General features: G+C 44.2%; 2 protein-coding genes across 8 annotated transcripts in view; one reads left to right on the forward strand and one right to left on the reverse strand.

Moving 5' to 3' along the window:
- Positions 1 to 1,727: 1,727 nt before the first annotated feature.
- On the reverse strand, positions 1,728 to 21,535 carry Rbm18 (RNA binding motif protein 18). The gene is given in 6 exon segments (NM_001107838.1): positions 1,728 to 3,636; positions 6,555 to 6,640; positions 8,323 to 8,409; positions 11,222 to 11,348; positions 18,324 to 18,452; positions 21,402 to 21,535. Coding segments are annotated over 5 exon segments (573 nt in total). The 5' UTR covers positions 18,437 to 18,452; positions 21,402 to 21,535; the 3' UTR covers positions 1,728 to 3,476.
- The window catches only part of Mrrf (mitochondrial ribosome recycling factor), a 56,368-nt gene continuing 55,155 nt past the window's right edge, over positions 21,317 to 22,529 (forward strand). For 6 of the 7 annotated variants that reach the window (XM_087652767.1, XM_087652769.1, XM_087652764.1 and 3 more), the window contains exon 1: positions 21,317 to 21,627. The gene's annotated coding sequence lies outside the window, so the exon portion shown is untranslated. The remainder of the gene's footprint in view (positions 21,628 to 22,529) is intronic. The other variant, NM_001008354.1, reaches the window with a different exon arrangement.

Consider the following 22,529-nt stretch of genomic DNA (forward strand, 5'->3'; position numbering starts at 1 on the left):
CTGCAATAGTTGTGACTTAGAGCAAAAACAGAAGTGTTGGGTGAATAGTAGTTGGATTCAAGATGCATTTGAAAGACGGTCCAGATAGGAGCAAGAAAAAAAGAAAAGGGGAAAAATCAAGGACAATTTGTGAGGTTCAAATATTTTAGGAACACATTGACTTCACACTGGAAATGTTTAACATTTAATTTATAAGGCAAGAATACCTTGCTCTTTTATACACTAGTATTCAAACCAGAGATGTATGGATGGATTTGGAAATTGGCTGCTCACCTTCATAAATCAAGAGACAGGGTTGTAGAATGCAAGGCTTCTTAAAACCAGGGCTTTCCTGATTTACAACATGCTTTGTGTAATGTCTCCTTAGGTCGCCCTTCCCCCAAACATTGAGATGCCAAGTACAGAAATCCAACAGGTTAGAGTAATGCCGTGTGTCTGAGGAACTGTCACTCCTCCCGCCATAGTATTCCTGTCAGCCTTCCACTCCCACCTAAGTATTCCCACCAACCCTCCACCCCCACCTAAGTATTCCCACCAATCCTCCACTCCCACCTAAGTATTCCCACCAATCCTCCACCCCCACCTAAGTATTCCCACCAATCCTCCACTCCCACCTAAGTATTCCCACCAACCCTCCACCCCCACCTAAGTATTCCCACCAATCCTCCACCCCACCTAAGTATTCCCACCAATCCTCCACTCCCACCTAAGTATTCCCACCAATCCTCCACTCCCACCTAAGTATTCCCACCAACCCTCCACCCCCACCCAAGTATTCCCACCAATCCTCCACTCCCACCTAAGTATTCCCACCAATCCTCCACTTCCACCTAAGTATTCCCACCAATCCTCCACCCCCACCTAAGTATTCCCACCAACCCTCCACCCCCACCTAAGTATTCTCACCAACCCTCCACCCCCACCTAAGTATTCCCACCAATCCTCCACCCCCACCTAAGTATTCCCACCAACCCTCCACCCCCACCTAAGTATTCTCACCAACCCTCCACCCCCACCTAAGTATTCCCACCAATCCTCCACCCCCACCTAAGTATTCCCACCAATCCTCCACTCCCACCTAAGTATTCCCACCAATCCTCTACCCCCACCTAAGTATTCCCACCAATCCTCCACCCCCACCTAAGTATTCCCACCAATCCTCCACCCCCACCTAAGTATTCCCACCAATCCTCCACTCCCACCTAAGTATTCCCACCAATCCTCCACCCCCACCTAAGTATTCCCACCAATCCTCCACCCCCACCTAAGTATTCCCACCAATCCTCCACTCAAATAAGTCAAACTTAAAAGTGAGATGATTTTGACAAGGAATAATTCCAAAGTACAGATGATCTCTTACTAGCCCGGGTTCACATCTGTAATTGGGAGGTTCATCAGGCCCTTTCAGCATATTTACAATGTGCACATTCATTCTGTGAAAACTTGTACTTAGAGAGAAGGCACGTTCATGATACATGCAGGGACTTCAGCCTTCCATTTTCCTTTCAGCCACCTGTGCCAGGAGACCACTGAGTCCCCTTCCTCACCTCTAAATGGCAAGGCTAGGCAGGCAGAGGGGTGGAGAGACTCTGTCCATGGAGCCTTCTGGACAGAGGCACTGAAAAGCAGCACGTCACCTGGATAAGGTACTGGCCAACTTGAGTGGAAACCAGGCTGCTAGAGGGCTGTGATCCAGAACGCAGACAAAAGACGAGAAGACCACACAGATACCGTCTTGCATTTATTCACATAAAGGGGTAAGAATTGGTACAAATCATAGACATTGTTTAAATACAAATAAATAATTCTAGATTCTAAAGAAACAACTCTAGATAATCCTAAAGTATTCTCTAGGTTCCTATTAAAAATAGAAGGCTATTGGCATCAAATTCTACTCCACCTACAACCCTTTGAGAACTTAAGGATGAAATGGTGAATTCTATATTCTAAGAAGTCACCAGACAAATGGGAGCCGGTGTTCCCACTTCCCTGAACGAGCTCCCAAGTGGAAGAGTTTCCTGTATCACAGATATACACAACTGATAAATCTGGGACTTATTCAGTATCTAAAGATAGCTAAAAAAGACTGGCCTTGGGAAAAGCAGTAAGAATTCCTCTGAAGCAGTTCTGTGGATTCTGAAACCCCAGAGGTCAAGCGTCTTAACCCCAGGAAGACTTGAGCCTCTGCAACCCAAGTCATCATGGGTGGCACCTGCGGTGAGCAGCAGTGATCTGCTCAGTGAAGAATGGTGCTGCTAATGAAACAGTCTGTCAGGCCTGGCACCAAAGCAGTCAGCCCTGAGCTGAACAAACACATTCCCAAGGCTGCCCATTTATGTATGTCTCTATACTACCATATTCAGCGTGCCCAAAGAGACAATGATATCTGGAGATCTAACTGTCATGCTGTCAAAATAACGCTCACTTTTAGGCTGTGCAGTCTTCCGAAAGGACAGAACCCGTGTGGTTGCTATGGTCTTGGTGCCTGAGCACTGGCTGCTGACTCCTGCTGCTCACTGCACTTCCCTTCTCAGCTGCAAAAAGGCCACTCAGCCGCTTCCTGCAGTCCCACACACAACTGTGAGAGAGCAATGGCTGAGAGCGGCCAATACAGTAAACTTGAGGTTTTCAGAGAAATTCCGCTTTTCTACTTAGACTGATCATGATACAATTCTAACTGGAACAACGTCATGCTATAAAGCGATCCCATGCACGCGTACTAAGATCCAGGTGAGTAATAACATTGGTATTACAGACGGCAAGGTCCTTCATATTCAAAACCATGATTGCCAGAGAATAAAGGCTGGATTTTCAAATAGAGTATCTGCTGTGGTATAAAATGCTAAATGTGATTCTGCACTTTGTTGACATAAACAATTTTAAGACATACACCACGTTTTCCTAATTGAGGTTTGGAAATAAGAAGCATAATTCTGAAACAGATTGCTACAACATTCACTCAAGGGGTCGGCTGCTTTTTGCCAAGAATTCTCTTTTTAGCCAAACTGAAGGATTTCCACAGAACACTCTCAAACAGTTCTAAAAACGACTGAAAATGTCTCTCACTTCCCACCCTCCCCTTATTTTTGTTTATGTTGAAGAGATGTGTACACATAAAAATGCCAAAAGTTTTTGGTGGATGTTAATAAATTTAGTTTCCTGATTTAAGTAACAACTTTGTATGCTTGTTTCTCTCTCTGGCAACTGTGTTTCTAGAGTTACAAATCCAAACAAAGCAGCCAACTAGAGCGTCTCAGTGTTCAAATCACAGTCTGGACTTATTCCTATTTATTCTGGATGATGCTCAACTCAACACATAGTTCAGGGAAGACACATCCATATGAACACCCAAACGCGCTGCGTCACCGGCCTAACAAGACTGTGCTCTGTTGGTTACCATCCACACCTACAAAGTACAGAGGCTAAGGACTTCTGGGGTGCAGACATTGCCTCTGCTGCTCTGTAACTCCTGACCATCATCTTCGAGACTTCCAGGCTGTTCTCGAGTATGGAGTAGTCCTTTTTTTATCAGGCGGTTTAAAGTAGGAATAAACAGGCGCTGCTGGGTACTCTGCGTCAGGATTCTCTGCCATCATCTTCAGCTTTGCTTCAATGGCCTTTATCTTTGCAGTGACACTGGAAAAAGCACAGCAGAGGGTCAGAGTGGGCTGCGGTACATTCAGAAAATGCTCGCATCTCTCCTCTCCTATGCCGACGTGTGTTAGGAGCCAACACGACATAAAATTATAAAATGAGAAAAATGAAACAGAAAACGACTTAAGTTTTTACAGTATAAGCTCAGGCACAGTTCTGCGTGTCATATGCCCTTACATAGTCAGTCCTGAGACACAGACTTTAGGCAGTACCTCAGTGCTTATCAGAAAGTAAACAAAAGACAGGACTGACAATGTTGTTTCCCATCATCTTTTTTAAAAATTTATTATTTTATTTTATTGAGTACATTGTAGCTGTCTTCAGACACACCAGAAGAGGGCATCGGATCCTATTACAGATGGTTGTGAGCCACCATGTAGATGCTGGGAATGGAACTCAGGACCTCTGGAAGAACAGTCAGTGCTCTTAACAACTGCTGAGCCATCTCTGCAGCCAATGGTGTTAAAGGTAGGTTCTATTTCTTGTTTTGAAAATGTTACATGGCTTGTGAGTGAGAGTTGAGATGTGGATACAAGCTGGCGCATAGGTCCATGTTATTAACTAATACCAACTACCGTACCTTTCTAACCACTGAGTAATATAACATTTTTTTTAAAAGAAATCTTATCAATTCTTTTTTCTCTTTTTAAAGAAAACATGTATTTTATATATGTTTATGTCTGGTGCCCTCAGAGTCTAGAAGAGTACATCAAATTCCCTAGAACTGGAGTTACAGATAGTTATGAGCCACCATGTAGGTGCTGGGAATCGAACCTACGTTCTCTGGAAGAACAGCTAGTGTTCTTAACCTCTGAACCGTATTTACAGCCCTGAGTTTCTTTTTATGAACAAATATGTTACATCAAGCCAGACACCCAGCAGTGTCAGGACTTTATTGCTTCTAGTCCTTATAATAACCCAAGAAGGGTTACCTACCCTCAGGATTTTATGGGATAAATGCAGAGGGGCTTAACGTGCCCAGGGTTCACAAGGCTAACAAACTGGGCCTTTGTGGAAAGGCCTTTGTTTTTCCTCTGCATCAGAGAGGAGGCAGCATAGCTCTGCAGACTCTGAGAGGATGAAGGGAGGGTGCTGCGTCAGTCGTGAACCAGTCACTTCTGACTCGGGCCCCTGCACTCAGGCAGTCATGTGCTGCACCAGATTCCCCATTTCTTATTCTTGATGCTGCCAACGGTCTATAGCTGGTAAGGAGTGTTCACATGGCCTTCTAGAGATCTGCAAATGGCATACAGCAGTTGATCATTCCCACATATTTTTGTGGGTGACCAATTAAAAACTAAGTCAACTAGAAGGGATCAAACATGGGAAAAGGCAGATGCTTTCCCTGCACGCACATATCCAAACATCATGTGGACCACACAAATACATGCAAGTTTTTGAAATTCGTGCTATCAGCAGAAGTAGCTCTACGCTGTGTTTCTAAGTGCATTACATTGTGTTACAGGGATGTAATTTGGTCTTTCTTCCATTAATGAGACAGCGAAACTTCAATCTGCATGAGTCATAGGGAAACACCACTGTCTTCTACCGAAGCACAGTTCTAATAGAAAAATGAAGACCAAAACACTCTCAATTTAAAAGTAGATGGAAACTACTAGGCAAACAAGCTACAGGTACAGAGGAAAACTTAAAGCCATGTCCACTACTACAATAGGGAGAGCATCAGGCCTAAGTCAGAGAGTTGTGTAGGAGGGCTATGAAAATCTCCATGGAGATCAACCTGTGACCGAGGAGCTTTAGATGTTGTGGGGATGACAGAACATGGATAGGAGCTCTCAATGACTCTAAAGAAATCACGTTTTTTTCCCTATGTAATTTATTTTAATTTCTAGACCATCTTCCTCCTTGCAGTTTAGTGAGATGCTTTTAACTCTGTGTGGCTCAGCGAACAGTTCGTATAGGGAGGAGATGTTTCCTTCCTGTCTGGGGTTCTATCCAAATAGGTATCGCAGTTTATAATCCTGCGTTAGACTGAGCATAACTGTGGACTTCTGAGCCATGGGTGTTCCCTCACACACACTCTGCTGTCCTGAACAGGCTTTAATAGGAATCTTGACATTTATAACCTGGGGAATTTTGAAGTAATAAGTCAAGGATGGTCCATCAAGCCTGTTTTTAAATTCTGGTTTTGTTTCTTTGTTATGAGCATGGTTTGAGCAGTAATATTTCACTTTTCTAAGCTTTGGTTTTTCCATATGTGAAGTACTTTTTATGGTATTAAAGTATATACTCTAAATAAAGTATTTAGCATAGTTCTTGCTATAGAAAGTTCAATAGATCCTGACTATTGTTACTGTTATTGTTAAAATTTTTCCCTAAGCTACAGTGCAAAGAAAGAAAAAACAAAAACCAACAAAATCCCTGAACACCACACACACACAACTGCTTCTGCTCCCCCACCCACTCAACTCCCCTTCTCTATTCAACTCTTGGTGCCCCTGTTTTGAATTAACTCCAAAGAAGCAGCTGACAAGCCATGTAGATGGGAACAAGACTATTATAGCTGCTGCAGGGACACAGAATCAACATCTGCGAGCACAGGAGAGGCCAGAGTCGGGGAGGAATTAGTATATAACGAAAATGCCAGGGACACAGCTCTCATTAGAATGCTTGTTTTCAGGGTAAAGGGCTGTGTGTGATTTATCTCCTAGCGCTAGCTCAAGGAGCTGTGTGTGACCATTAAACCTGTTCCTTTTTCGGTGAATGAATTCTATGAATGGTGGTACATGATTATGAAGGGGGAGTGTGGAGAAAGAGGAAATATACACTGACCATCTCTCTCTTAACACAACAGACCCGCGGTCTACTCTAGATTAAGAGCCTGTCGCGTCTCACTATACTGTGATCAGAGTGTTGGCAGTGCTCGGATGCTGCCTTACCTGAGGTTAGACTGAGTAGCTTCAGTGCTTGAGGATGGCTCAAGGCTGATGGGAAGGATCTTATCATTCTTGTTATGATCGTATCTCTGAAAGGGACAGAAGGTGGATTACTTCACCCAGGCAGAAGTTAGCTGACAGAAGTCCAACACGGGTAAAATATGCCAATCCCATCCATTTTACCACCAGCGTATTGCTAGACAACCCTAGGCCTGTTTTATATTTAATATTAATGCAAAATTTTGTCCTAGAAAAAGAAGTCCAGAAAAAGCTTCTATCTCGTCATTAGTCTTTTTGGGGAGAGGAGGAATTTCCTAGCTAAGAACTTCATTGCTCAAACTCACAGATGTACAAATGCACAGCAGGGCTGCCTGCCCTCTCACAGGTCTTAAACCTGCCATATAATGCTTCTTACAGTATTGGTTTATTCAAACCACTTTAAAATTCTGCTAGATTCTGCAAAGTAACAAGTATAATACTCAACGCTTAATCGGCCTGCTGGAGAAGAGGAGTAGTAACAACGCTCCATGTTGGACAGAGGAAAGGAGTTTAATTTGATGTCAAATAATTACGTACTTGTTGTGAAAAGTATGACACTGAGAGCAATCAGGGGCCTCTGGTCAGAAAAGAAACCACGAGGTAGACATTTCATATGAAAGGCAGGATGAAGGGTGATTTCTCCTGTTTGCCTCTTCCTGAGATGCAGGATGAGAAACTTAGCTGAGACACTGAGGGTGCCTGTCCCATCGCGACCTGGGATGTGCACAGGCCTCACAGCTTATACAGCCTGCTTTTCAGCAGGGACATGCTACTCAGATGTCAATTTAGTCTGAGTTCTTATGGGGAAGTGTGCTAGGAAGCAGGCAGCACGGCTCAGATCAGAACCTGGGCTCATCTAGCTGAGAGCAGACGCTCTAGCTCTGACAGCTGCAAGTCCGTCTGCTGGCAGATTTGCAGCAAGGGCTGTCTGTTGGGACTGCTGGAGTCCACCCCTTACCACTTGCGTGCCAGCTGGAACAGAATACCTTTTTGCTTGTTTGTTTTGGTTTTTGTAAACTAGAGTTTCTTTGTGTAGGCCAAGCTGTCCTGGAATTTGCCCTGTAGACTAAGCTGGCCTTGAACTCACAGAAATCCACTTGCCTTTGCCTTCTATGTGCTGGGATTAAAGCGTGTGCCACTATAGCCTGGTTAGAATACCTTAAAAAAAATGGCCACAGCTTTTACAGTACCTTTCCCCAAGAGACCAACTATAAAGTGGACAGGGCAGTGTGCCACTTTTCAAGGCCTGGAGCCATACAGACCCTGCAAAGTTCCACAAATCCACACTCTAGTCATTCTCCCAACCTCTGCAGGAGAGGGACTATAGTGCTTTAAGCACAAAGAGCCTACCCACTTCTCAAGTGTTTAGAACAATAAATACATGGGAACTCTCCTTAGAGATGTGAGGCTGGGAAGAGTCATAGACTCTCCACCCCAAGAACAATTCCCATTAAAAAAAAAAAAAAAAGACAGAGGCTTCAGTGTACACATAAGCCACGTGCAAAAATCAATCACAGCAGGATCTGTGAGCATGTGCAGAGAAACAATGAGGGAACTTGCTTCCTCTCCAACAGCTTTCAAAAGAAAAGTCTGGCGAGACACATAGTCAATTCAAGTGGAGGAGAGCAAAGCATGGCTGTGGCACAAACAGGCCGCACGTAATGGAGAGCTGGGCTACTCATCAGAGACTCAGCCAGGGTGGGTGCTTTGTGTCTGTCTCCCTTACACTCACCTTGACCTGAGCGTGGGCCCATCGCACAACCAGCTTCTTAGACAGTGCCAGCTTGCCATTGAGACACTGGATGGCTTGTTCTGCTTCCTGTCCAAGACAGGACAAGAGTCAGTCAGAAATTCAAACACTTATCAGTTACCTGTACTCTCACAGGGCCTCAGTAAGTTTCGATAGCTGGGTTTCTAACCAAATTGCTTTTGGTAACTGGACTTATAATTCAACTTGGCTTATAATTTCAAATGGTCAAACAACAATAACATCTTGAATTTTAAAAACGAAATAAGATTTCAAATCCTCTGTCACTTGTTGGCAGTGCAGGGTTTGCAGGTATTTAAAGTCTCTACATTTGTCAGCTGTAAAATATGGTCACTACTACTCGTTCCCGAGGGGTGGCTGTGAGTCTTCAGAGGGCATGAAAAGCAGGACGCACAGAGGAGGCGCTCCAGTGTGAGCTGACAGCACTGCCCCCTCAGGTGCTATCTTTCTGCACACACATGCGTTAGCCGGTGTGCAGACTACATCACGAACCAGTGCTCACTCGGGAGCTATGGAGTTATATCCTTGACTACAGCTCAAGGATAAGAAGGCAATCAGGCTGGAAAAGGCAGAGCTAATCCAAGAGACTGAGCGAGGCATCTGTGAGTCAACCTATGCGCCTGGTTTTCAGAGCACAAACTCTCCCGACCCTCTCATCAGCAGACATAGCAGCGACAAGGTTAAAAGGAACGCCAAAGCTGAGAAGTCACTCTCAGCAAACCTTCCCATCCTGACAAACCACTGGTATCCATGAGGCATTCAACTAAGTGGAACTCACATCCAGTAGGGGTGAAGAGGCCCGAAAGGAAGACTTGGACAGCAGTGAGTCTGTAGCACTCAGCAGCCATCTATCCCATGCACTTTCATCACCATGCACTGTGTGTCAGGCACTGGCTGCTCACCCGCTGTAAGAAGGCCCCACCAGAGCACACAGAGCGAGACAGGAGACACGCTTTGCTTCACTTGTGGGATTACAATGTCCTTAATGTTCTCTTAGCCCTAAAGTAGCAGCAGCAGTAGAGGCCAACAAGGGATAAGCATTCTAAAAGAACAATTACCATCTCTGTACATTGTTTCAAAGTTCACAAATTTAATACTATATGTTCACTGTACTGTCACATCTACACTTACATATTCTCAGTCTCTCCAAATTTGCAAAAGAGAACCTCTTACCCTTCTCCATTTTTAGATAAAACTGAGGCCAAAAGAGACTTGATCAAAGTTAAAAAATAAAAAAATACAGGAATATAAAGTATGTTTTGACTACTAGGCCAGGGTTTTTAAATATTACATGCCCCTACCATGAGCTCTGGTTTTAGTTGTTGGCAAGAATCCTCATCACTCTATCAAGGAAAAACACTTAAAAATGGCTATTACATGAACAGTCTTTAATTGCTCCAAAAAGGAGTGGACAAAGGTGAGGATAAATGATGCCCTGTGCGACCTTAGAAGTAACTCTGATACATTGCTTCTGGTAGTCAGTGTGGCAACTGTATCTTTTTTTCCTTACTATGTAGTCCAGGCTGCCCTCCAACTCTCAGTCTCCTTGCCTCCTTCTCCCAGGGCTGGATTTACTGTCAGTGCAGCCAGGCCCAGCTGTGGCAACTACATTAACAACAATTATGCCTTTGTCTGGTTTGTTTTGTTTGGAGACAGGGTTTCTCTGCGTAGCCCTGGCTGTCCTGTAACTCATTCTAGAGCAGGCTGGCCTGGAACTCAGAGATGAACCTGCCTCTGCCTCCCGAGTGCTGGGATGAAGCACTAGGATAAAGCTCAGCACTACGCCTGGCTAAAATGGATGCCTCCTGGTGATGCTATTCATTCCATTTCCCTAAATGCAGTGGATGCACATAGAGCTATAACAACACCCACTCCATCATGCCTATACAGTCAGTCACTGCTGGTGAGTTAAATAACTAACAACTGGGGTTCAGGTAACAAACCCATATAACATTATGCAGTCATCAGAATTCAGGATTTTTTTTTTTTTTTTTTTCTTAAAGACAGAGCCTCACTATGTAGCCTTGGCTGGATTAGAACTACTATATAAGACCAGGCTGGCTTCAAATTCAGAGATCCCACCTGCATCTGCTTCCTGACTGCTGGGATCACAAGTGTCATCACCCCATGCTGCACCTTCTGCTTACTTCTGAACTGTACTACAAGTCACATGTGAAATATATAAATCTATGATACAGATCACTGAGGATCAACATGTGTTATTGAGCAGGGTTATCTCAGTGGTACTTCTCTAGCTAGCATATATTAACCCTGGGTTCAGACAGGCATGATGGAGCATGGCTTTAATTCCAGCTCTGAGGAGGCAGAGGCAAGCACTCTGTGAGGGATTACATAGTGAGGTTGTCTCAAAGGGGGGTGGGGGGGAGAAGATATACTGGCCTTGGGTTTAATCCCAATATCACACAAAATTTGTATGTAACTTCTGAGACTGAGACCCACAAGCATGCACACGCGCACAAACACACACACACACACACACACACACACACACACACACACACACTTTGTACACATGTATATAAATTATGTATGCACATGAGTAATACGAGTAGTGTGTGGTAAGGCCAACGCTGAATGCATCCCTCAGTGCTCAAACCTTGTTTTTTGTGGCAGTCTCACTGAATCTGTACCTCAGCAGTCTGTAACTCTCTTGAACCCAGGGAGAGGGTGTTTGTGAGGCTGTACTACTTACATTCACTAGTGAAGGACACAGCCTTTAGCTCAGAGTGAGGTGCACAGAGAATAACCAGACATGACTCCTGCCCATGAGGTCTGGTGGTCAGGAGATTTAGAACGGATTACGACAGAGTGCAGACTGTAAGAGGTAGAGGAGCTCAATTACCTGCTTAGTCTCAAAGTTAACAAAACAGTACCCTCGGGGCTGGCCCTCCAAAGCACCCGACTTGTGGAAGAGGAAATCGAATTGCTTCACCTTGCCGAACCTCTGGAGGAGCTTGAGGAGGTGGTATCTGTGGAGACAGAAGAGCCATGAGTTCACTCAGGGAATGCTGCTGGCTGCTCAGCCTCAAATGTAAGATAAAAGAGGGAGGTAGTTTACCTCAGGCAAAAGGTTCCCTGGCCGATGCCCTAAGCTTTCCTATAGACTGCTGTTAGTTTATTTGGGAAACGAGACTGTTTGCCTGTATTTGGAATGGGAACTAGAATGGCCATGCCTCTGCATCTGTCCAACACAAAATACCAAACACCAGAACCACACCTAACAAAGAGCTGTCTGGCACACAAGCACTGTTTGTTTTACTTTTGGAGAAAAACTCAAAAATAGTGTCGATTTATTTATTTTTTAACTTCTTGGCAATGAAATAGCTCTTATGAATATCTGAAACTTCATCAGAAACACACACACACACACACATACACACACACACACACACACACGCACACACATACCCCAAACCTACTCTGTATCAAAAATAAACAAAATTGCAAAACCATCCCTATTCACACATACAAAACAGCTCTCTATTACACTTTGTAGCTAATCATTAACCACAAACTGTACTGAGAGGGACTCTGCTAGAATCCAAACTGTAGTTAGTGGCACTTCTACAGAACTTAAAATGTGACTGGAAATTAGGACAACACGGAAACCAAACAAGACTGAGGCTGCTCTCACCATATAAGGGACACTGGCCAGCTCTGTGAATCAGCCAACCTGTTTCCATAATACAGTATATACGCTGGTAAATGGTCAAATTAAAGAGTCAAAGAAGGAATTTATTCCAGGTAGAGGTTCACCCAAACTACTGCTTTGCCATTCTGCTTCTCCCTTTCTTATAGACCCACTGGTAACACACATTGGTTCCTGTAAGGCTTTTTGGTTGTTCGGACAGATGTGGCCTTAGCAGGTTGCCATGGCTGATCTCCATTCTGACTTCCTGTCATCCGATGCAAGGGTGAGACAAACCAACAGCTCTCCCATTTCCTTTTCCTCTGGCCTTCCTCCTGGCATCCTCTAGGCTATTCAAATGGAGTCAAGGCTTTCTCTAAACAATGCTGTCCCCTTGATACTAAAAAGGTTATCAGCCCACATGCTAAATGTGTTACTACTCGGAATTCTACCTCACGGGGAAGTCAGGGAGGTCCTATTCACATTGTTTTCTAGGAGAAACACACCACAAGTATATTCTTGAGCAAGGTCTCCTTTGGGAAGCAGAGATAGGAAATACCGCACTAAATCTGACACTGATGGGTATCAATAAGCAAGTCCATCATAGTTAATCAGGTGTAGAAAGATACAATACAGGTCTAGTACTGGGATAGGATGAAAGGCTCCCAAGCCCCACTGTGGAGAGTAATCTGGTCCTTGGACTAGTTTTGAAATGGAAGACCTGGTACTTAATTACTGTCTCCCATCAGGAGACCTCAATTACCCAGTGAGAATGCTGGACTCTTGGAGGGAGGGGGGATTGGAGACACCTCAAACCTCTGTTCTTGATTATCTGGACAGGCTTATAGCAAGTCTGTCTCCCCTACAGGCTTTAAGTCATAGCCACACCTGTTCTTACTACACCCATTCAAACCTCCACACCATGTCAATGTCACAGAATGGTGGGTCAAATCCATTTAAAACAAAACAAAACTTGAAGGCTACTATGGCACAGCTATCTTTTCATTAGCTCCGTTCTGCTAAATAGCAGGAAGGTAACGCGATTGGCATTTCCTAGGAAATGAATTTTAATTTACTCAGGGAAAAAATGCCAACAGATTATTCATTGTAAAGCTAACAAACACGCGCTGCCTGAGAAATGTGACCTTAAGATTCCAGGAACATCTGCTTAGGTCTGTGTCTTTCAACTTCGCTAAGATTTCTTTTCTTGTTTGATAATTTCTTGAAATTATCGGAACACTGAAACAAAAGGAATGAAATGTTTACTACTTTGCTTCCTGGAGATGGGGACTGCAGGCTCAGATAGTGAAAAAAGCCTGAAGCCTCTCGCTTCCACATCTGCAAGCACTTTCATCTGCTGCTGGAGTATGGGAGCTCAGTCCTCAGCAGCGGGCTCGCTTCCCTTAACGAAATGTGCACCCTGCTGCCTTCCAGAGAGATTAGTATGCTTGTCCCCCACCCCCCCCACTTCTGTAACCCAATCAGTGCTTTCTTCTCCTAATGAGTCATTAAAATAGCCTTCCTGCTTGGTGGCACAGAAGCAATCACCTGTACAAATGCTAAAACAGATACCTACTATGTGCCAAGGACCTCTAGATGGATAGAACTGTCTTCTAGGCCCTCAATGCTGGGTAGAGGAATATATGCATAATCACTCGGGGTTGGGGGTTGGAAGTGAGGAGTGTAGGAAAGCCTAAGAAAGAGGGACATCTGAATGTATGTTAGTATGAGTGAATACCATGCAATGAGAAAAGTTAAGTCTGGAGAAGAGTAGAGAGGAAGGACAGGTCTTGAGGAATGTGTATACAGGGAATTTTGTTTTGAGGTTACAGGAAACAGAGAGGCAACAGAGAGCCAATGAAATGACCTTTAGGATTTTAAAATTTACTATATAGTGATTTTAGAGAAAATTTTCTTTATAGTCTACAGAAATTACTATGAAGAGAATCTTTGTGTCCTGTGCTATACACCTTACTAAATGCTTTATTGTTTCAGACTTAAGTAAGAAAACAGCAAACATCACTTCACGCCAGTCACGGACTATGAAGGAAGAATATGGGAAGGCAAGAGAGTAAGGGAAGCAACTGCTGCTACCGGCTCGTGCGTCTGCTTGCAGTGAGTCCTGGTTTACCCAGTTAATCCCCGAAAGTCAGCACCACAAGGACAACTGCACCTGGTGGCTCTCTACCTCTTGGCCTTTAAGTTTACTCACTGTGCTGCAAACTGACTTCTTTACCACTACTCTATGGTCAGTAGGCACTTGAGCTGTTCACACTGCCCAGGCAAGACCCCTCTGTGGCTGAGGCTGAGTTGGAGCCCTAGTGTTATAAAATGAAAATAGCAACACCCTTCAGAATCTCTTTCCTCTCCACTCCTCTATTCTGGTTTTCACATCTCAGACTCACCCACCAATCTCCAAGTTCACTGTCCACACTATCCTCCAACTGATCTGCACCCTCAGTCTTGGCCTTTCTAACCTACCTTGCACAAGTGCAGCTGAATCCCCACTAAAACATCACCGCCTTGATATCAGGTTCTTGTGAAAATCCTCAGGGCACTCTACACGAACTTCACTTGTCTGAATACAATTTAAAGAGCCCAGCGTCACCTGACAGTATTCTACCTATCCAACTGCCTTCATTACCATTTGGTACTCATTCTTGCCTAAGGCCAAAAGGTCCTTTTGGATCTGTTTATATGGAGCCTTCTTTCTTAACCCCGACTTACATACATTTGATAGTGTCCCCTCTGCTTAGAAAGCACTGTTAAAATTTCTACTGATGTTCTCTCTCACTCTTACATACAATGCAAAAGTTACTTTCTGATTTCATAGAGCACATTTAAAATTTGAATAAGAAAGTCAGCCCTAAGTACAGAATGTCAATCAACATCCAAGATACTAACTTTTTGGCTTCCCTGCTAAAAGTATTGGTGATATTTATAGTTCTAAGCTTATAGTTCAGGTCTCACAGTAATTTAGAAGTTTCCACATGTTTAAATTCAAAACAGGATGCTTTAGGTCGTGATTATTCAGTTGCTCTGACTACCAGAACATCTGAGTAAAGGTGCAGTTAACTAGGAGGAGGAAGCTAGGGCTATCATAAACTGCTTTGTAAATTGAGCCAACTTGTATAACTTTCCTTTTCCTATAAAGAATGGCTAATCTGTTCCACTCATCTAGGCTGTTATGAGGTAAAATAAGAGGACTTCATAGAGTGTGAGTTAGAGGAAATGTTTCTGTTATTCAGTTGAACATTCTCACTTTACAAAACCCTGACTTACAAAGAAGCCGGGGAACTGGAACACAGGGGGAATTAGTGGGATTCAGGCTTGACTACTGCTGTAAGAATAGGTGTCCATCACTCACTCAAGAGCCACTTAGTCACGTGAATGCCTCTGGCATACAGCATAGTCGTGAAACAGTAAGATGCTATGTTCACATAAGCTCTATCTTATAATACAGCAACATTTGGGAGTGGTTGTATCCTAGTTATTCATGTATGTTCATTGTATCGAACACAGAAGAACATGACCCAAGAGTTTAGGTAGCTGAGCTGTGTATAAGGAGTCAATCACCATGAGCACAAACAGCATAATGTTTGAGTGCCAGACTGTCATATTCTTGAAAACACTCAAGGATGTCCTAATATAACTTGAGAAGAACCCAGATTAATAATCAAAAGACACAGATATACACAGGGCAACCAGAACTAATGATTAAAAAAAATGTGGGGAAAATGAATGACAGACAGCATTTTTCAATGCTGTTTGAAAAGTATCTACCATCAAGGCTGGAGAGATGGCCCAGTGGTTCAGAGAATGGCTGCTCTTCCAGAGGACCTGGATTCCACTCCCAGCAGCTCACAACCATCTGTAACTTTATTTCCTCCAGGGAATCTGATGCTCTCTTCTGCTCTCCCAGGACACTAGACATACACGTGGTGTACCAGGCACACATGCAGCCAGAAAACCCTGTGTATATAAGCCCCCTTCCCCCTCCCACCACCCACCACTGTATTAGATAGCCTTGTGACTAGTCCTCGCAGTTGACTGAAAAGAAGCAACAGAATATTTTTAAAGGACAAACACTCAAAGCAAGTTCTGAAAGATTAAGAAATAAGGTTAAGGAGCTGGGATACAGGCATATGAAAGAGACGTAAGGATCTGATGAAGAGGAAATGGCAGCAGTTTTCGGTTGGGTAACTTAATGGGCAAAACTGGAAGACATTCTGCAAACTTCCCTTTCGAGTCACTAGAAGATTAGAGCTTTGGATTCAACTGACAACACAAGTTCCCGGTGTTCATCTGCCCTCAGTGCTGGGGATCGATTGTTACTTAACTGGGTTCACTATTTTCTGCCCTTGGAGGATCTAAAAGTTCAGGTCCTTGAACTTGAAGGAAATACTGTTTCCACAAGACTCATGAAATCCAGCAAAGTGATACTAAGCTTTCATGTGAGTGAACCGTACGTGAGCTTTGATCGGAAGCTGTGTTTTTGAAGATAAATGATGTAACAAATCAGTTTCTTTGAGGACAAATCATTTCAAGGTATGGAAATCATAGAAGGAAGATAGAGAAAATTGTTTTGGCAATAGAGAAATAGGGATACTACGGGTACAGCACAGCAAAGCACTTTTAGCCAGCAAGGCCCTGACACACAGTTGGCATTTAGTATCTGCCTTTGACTGAAATGTGGGAAAGTCTCAATCCAGTGTTCCTGTTAAAGATGTAATTCAGGACTACAGTCATACGCTCATTCTGACACAAGCCCCAGGGCAGATGCCCTGTGAGCCTTCGATGAGCATCAGGACAGGAGCAGCACAGGAGCCTCATTACAGAGAGCTGCAGCCAACATGGCTGGCACTGTTTCCATGCTTTAGATTTTCATCCAGACAAGGAGAGGTGGGAATGGAAACCACTCTGGGGAGCATCCCTGTAGAGCCTGCATTTTAGAGGATGGAAAAATTGACATGAACAGACATTAATGAAGAGCTGATTCTCACATCCACAAGAAAGGATGGTAATAAATACAACCACACTCATGTTCCCATGACCATAGCGACAGGACATGAAGATAAGGCATCCTCAGTATCACTGTAATTTATACCCAATGAGACCTACGCTCATCTGACTGGGCCCAGTGCAGGTTTAGGAGTGAAATTCTGTGTTGTGAAGTAAAATTACATCTCTTTTCCTCTTTCCTAACTCCAATCCTTAAATACACCTCATCTCATCTCAGACTCAAATGAAAGGGTTCCTCTCTCAAAACCTTTGTGTTTACTTAGCCCTACTCTAGGAATAATTCCAGGACTGTTGGTTTATTCCGTGCTTGCTTTAAGCACTGACTCCACGTAGACAGTCTACTCACTCCTCACAATTCTGCCACCACTGACACCGGCACCCTTACTCCTTCTGCCCCCATGGACCTAGTAATTCTCTGCCAAGACATTCCTTTTCACTGCAATGGGTCTGATGAAATGAGTGGGAGTGAGGACTCTGAATTCAATTAGTAATGTGATCTTGGGCAAGGTAATTCGCCTCTTAGAGCCTCATTTCCTTTATTGCAGAGAAAGAGGGTTGATGGTGTCAGGGCCCCAAGTGATCACGACTCATAGAGCCTGTTTAAACTGATCAGCATGGTGCTGGGCACCCAACAGGCACTCCAACCACTTAGTGAATAGTGAAAACCAAAGGGTGATCTCTGAGATGCCTTCCCACTCACTGTCTATGGTTCCATGGCTGCTCCCTTCCATCGGTTAAGTGGGGCTCATACGCTTATGCACAAAGATATCAAGACGGGCTGGAGAGATGGTTCAGCGGTCAAGAGCACTGCCTGCTCTACCAGAGGTCCTGAGTTCAATTCCCAGCAACCACATGGTGGCTCACAACCAACTGTAATGGAATCTGGCATCCTCTTCTGGTGTGTCTGAAGACAGCGACAGTGTACTCATACATAAAAGAAATAAATCTTCAAAGATATCAAGACGATTTCTTGTTCTTCCATTTGAGAGACAAAATATGCCTCAGGTTGGTTCTACAATGATTCTCTAGAAATGCTGGGAACAGAGTTGAACAGTTGGCACAGAGTCCCACTCTTTGTTGACTAGGAAGAAAGAGGCTTATGCTTGGCGGAAACGCAAAGCTGGGTCCTCACAGTTGTATGGAAAATGGGAACAGGCTAAGCACAGCATCATATCCCCTTCAGAGAAAAATTCGAACACAAATGAAGGGATGGAGATGCTACCACTGCTCTGAAAAGGCTCCAGAGCATCCATAGCAGATGCTGAATCTCTCTGCACATAACGAATGGACTTACTCTGTGATTTTGGGATCCAGGTTGCCAATCCATAATCGGTGTCCTTCTTGTAGAGAGCCCTCTGAAAGGATGGATGCATTCTCCAGGGGAAGAGTTTTGGTTTCTGCTTCCATCAATCTCTAAAAAATACTAAAGGCGATGTGAACGTTCAGGCAGGAGACTAAAACAATTTTGTGTGAACATGAGACCTCACATGTAATCCAAATATATATCCAAGGAAGACATGCTCTCTGGGCAGTCTTTTAAAGGCCTGTTATTCCCTCACTGGGGCCCTGGACCAGTTGCCTTGGGACAGCACTTCTGGCAGCCAGAGCTACCTTTTAGGATAAAGAGGTACTGTTGTGTGGAGAGTCTTAAGTCTCCCTGACTGACGCAGGAGGCCAAAGGCTCTATCACCACATAATACTGCAGGAAAAAAGGAAAACTGTCTCGATGGTGCTGAAGGCAACAGACATAGAAGAGCAGCTTATATTCTTGCTCTTCTTGGAGCAACACAAAGTACAGGGAGCAGGTGGCACAAAAAAACAGGAGCAGAGTCTGGAGTTAGAGGTGAATGGATAGGAAAGCAGGTGTGTGACTTAGCTAATTATCTAAATTTTATAGGCCCCCAATTTCCTCAAATGTAAAATTAGAGGCAATCGTTCTTATTTGATAGGACAGTTGTGAGGATTGCATACATAAAAAGTCACTATTTAACAACAGTAAGTAGTCTATATTAGCTATTGATCGAGTTTACTGTTCGGGTAGTAACAAGAGATGTTTCTCCTCAGTTATTACAGTTCACCATCTGCTTCCTTTGTGTAACTGTGGCAAGCTGTCTAACAACTGCAGTTCAGTTCCCTTATGAGGACAGTATCTCATTAAGGTATGTAGCTCTGCCAAGTTCTACCCCTGAAGCCTTCAGAACCACGCTTCTTAGAAGTATTCAAGACTGATAGATAGATTGGGCTGGAGAGATGGCTCAGCGGTTAAGAGCACTGAGTGCTTTTCCAGAGGTCCTGAGTTCAATTCCCAGCAACCACATGGTGGCTCACAACCATCTGTAATGGGATCTGATTCCCTCTTCTGGTGTGTCTGAAGACAGCTATAGTGTACTCATAAAATAAACAAGTCTTTTTTAAAAAAAAAAAGTCTGATAAATTACTATTGGTCTTCATTCCTGAAGCATCTCACCTCACAGAAAGGATTGTGATGGAGGCGGTAATGGATACTGCAAAAAGCCTGGAGCCAGAAGACTTCGTTATAAATTGTCCCATTTCCACCGGAAGTTATTTTTCTTGGTACCCCACTTTCCTTGTTTTTACTTTATTATCATGGGTTGGGGAGGGGGCTGGGCTATCATGTAGCACAGACAGCAGTCAGAAGACAACTTTCAAGAGCTGGTTCTCTCTTTTCACTTTTACTTGGATCCTAGAGATTGGACTCAGGCTGTCTGGGTTATATGGGAAGCACTTTTACTGGTCAGCCATCTTGCTGGCCCAGTTTCTTCATGTTTTAAAGTAAAGTCTGAGGGGCTGGAGAGATGACTCAGCAGTTAAGAGCTCTTGCAGAGGACCCAGGAATTCAGTTCCCAGCACCCACTTGATGGCTTACTACCTGCAGTTCTGGAAGATGAAACACTGTATACATGCCGTGCACATACATACGCAGATGCAGGCAAAAGGCTCATACACAGAGTAAATAAATCTGAAAGATCTGTAAAGATATACCCTGCTTTCCTTATTAGTTAAGGTTGCTGAGAAGGAAAAAAATGAGTTTACAGATGAAAAATGAAATTGTAATAAATATACAATATGATAAAGAAAAGAGAACGGGACAGGGAAGATAGCTGCCTATACCAGACTACAGACCTCCCTGCTAGGAAAACAAAGACTTAAAAAAAAAACAAAACCCTAAAACCAAAACATTTATCTTCTGTATCTAGAAGTGCCTCAAGCTCAGCCTTGTACAAAATAATCCCTATTCTCAGAAATTTTTGAAAGGGAAAGAAAACTAAATTTAAAAAAGAAAAAAAAAAGGAAAATATTGATTGAAGTAATTAATGACAGATACCGAGACAGATACTATCATTTAACAAGGCCAGTTCAGTTCCCTTATGAGGGCAGTATCTCATTATGGTAGTACTTCTCCCAAGTTCTACCCCTGAAGCCTTCAGAACCACGCTGAGAACTCATGCAACACTGAGACGGAGGATGTGACTAGGGGCTGCACTATTTTAGACAGAGAAAAGTTGGATTTCAATGCTAGAACTTCTGATGTTCTCATGTCTAAAAGCAACTGTAACACCAAAAGATACTTAAAAATGCCAAAGAGGCCATGTTTCAATAGGAAGAATACAAGACCTGGGGCTAGAGAGACCTGGACTCAAAATGGACTTTTTCAATAATTGTGGCTTCAATAACAGTCCCTCCCTTAGGTTATCGTCCTCACATTCTCTGTCCCTGCCACTTCCCCCTTCCCATATAATGTGAATACATTGGGTAATTTACTTTTTGCCTATTCTTCTAAAATAATAAAAACCCCTACAGCACAGGGCCTTGATCATGGTTCTTTACCCAGGATACAGTACACTGCCTGGCTCAGAGTTGGTACTATTTTCTTGGAGAATGAATGAAACAAAGTCAAGTCTCATCTTTCCACAGGTGGAGACAATTGTTCCTGCATCACGTGGTCATTTTAAATAAGAATATACATGTGCCAGCTCAGGTCATGAGTTTTTGAGAAACAGTAAAGTCTAGTAAGTATGTGACTATCAAGTCGTTTGGGGGTTGCAAAGGCGACAACTCCTTAAGAGTAACAAGTTCATAAAATGCCAATCTATTCCTCCCAGCTGAGATGTATCAACTCTAGTAGTCAGGAGGGCTCTGGAGGGCTCTGGGGTCGCTTATTCCTACACGCTAATCACAGGGTCAGGCCAGCAACCAGGGTTTCCCGATTCCTGGCAGCGAAGTCACTAATGGAATTGTTATTTCCGGCCAGATACAGGACAATCCGGGGCGGGGCCTAGAAGCCTGCGGGTGAGGGCAGTCTTCGCCAAGGTCCCCGCGGCCAGGATGGTGCTGAGCTTCGGGTACTCACCCGCTAGCCTCGGAGCCGTGCCCTCTCAGCTCATGCCCCGAAAGCAGCTTCCGACGCTGGGGTCCGAGCGAGGGACGTGAGGTTACCTCTGCCGAAACACCGCTCGCCGCCCGGCCGCCCGTGACGCGCTACGCCTGCGCCGCCGCGCCAGCCCGTGACGTCATGACGCCCGCACCTCCGCCTCCGCTGTCCCGCGTGTGTTTCTCTATAATCCCGGCTGTAGCTGGTGAGTGGCCTCGAGGGGGGCTCTCAAGAAGTGGGCGGGATCCAGATACCGGTGACACTTTTTCTAGGACCTCGGAGGGACCTCGTGGGGCTAAGGATACCTCCGTGACTGGTTCTGCAGAGTTCGGCTCGACCTTAAAACCAGGGGCGGGACTTCTATGCTCTCAAGGGTGGGGCGGAGCTCGTGTCACTCAGCCGACATTTAGAGCCTTGCCAGGGAACTTGTAATTAGTTCCTGATGTTTAAGACGTCACCTGACAGGAATAATGCCTTTTCCAAATAGCCCTACACACGGAGGTGTAATTATTCCCGATGATGAAGAAACAAAAACTCAAGCGGTGTCTACCAAGGTCGCACAGCTCCCAAGTGATGGAGTTTGAATTCTACCCAGGCCTGAGACCAACGCCTGGGCTTTTAAAATCGTCATTCTGCCGTCCTGTGGGCAAACAGTTGTCATTTCGATGGTGCTTCAACATTCCCGTGACTCTGGCATTAAGATCACATACTTAGGAAGCACTAGAAGCAGGACTCTTGCCTAGGCCCATTTCTTTTTTCCCATTTCTGTGTTTTTATTAACTCACACACAACTCCTTGTCTTCTGGATTGTTGAAGCAGTAAGTCAGCCAACACTTGACCCAGTAATGTCTGTCAAAGCGACTAGCCTTGAACACTGTAGCATCATATTGATCAGAAGGACACTCAACGAAGTCGAGTGATTTTGCCATTTTTCATCCACTTCTTAATATTACAGCACAACCAGCTTAACCTTTCTCTTACACTTATGCTTCTTGTCTGTGGTGAAAGACTTTATCCTTTTCTCAGGACCACCATGAAGTCTCAGCACAGGAGAAAGGGTGAACTCCTTTTGAATGTTACAAAATATGGCCATCTCCCAGCTGCTTA

The sequence above is a fragment of the Rattus norvegicus genome, chromosome 3 (assembly GCF_021556685.1).
Source record: "Rattus norvegicus strain SHRSP/BbbUtx chromosome 3, alternate assembly SHRSP_T2T, whole genome shotgun sequence".
NCBI classification, from domain to species: domain Eukaryota; kingdom Metazoa; phylum Chordata; class Mammalia; order Rodentia; family Muridae; genus Rattus; species Rattus norvegicus.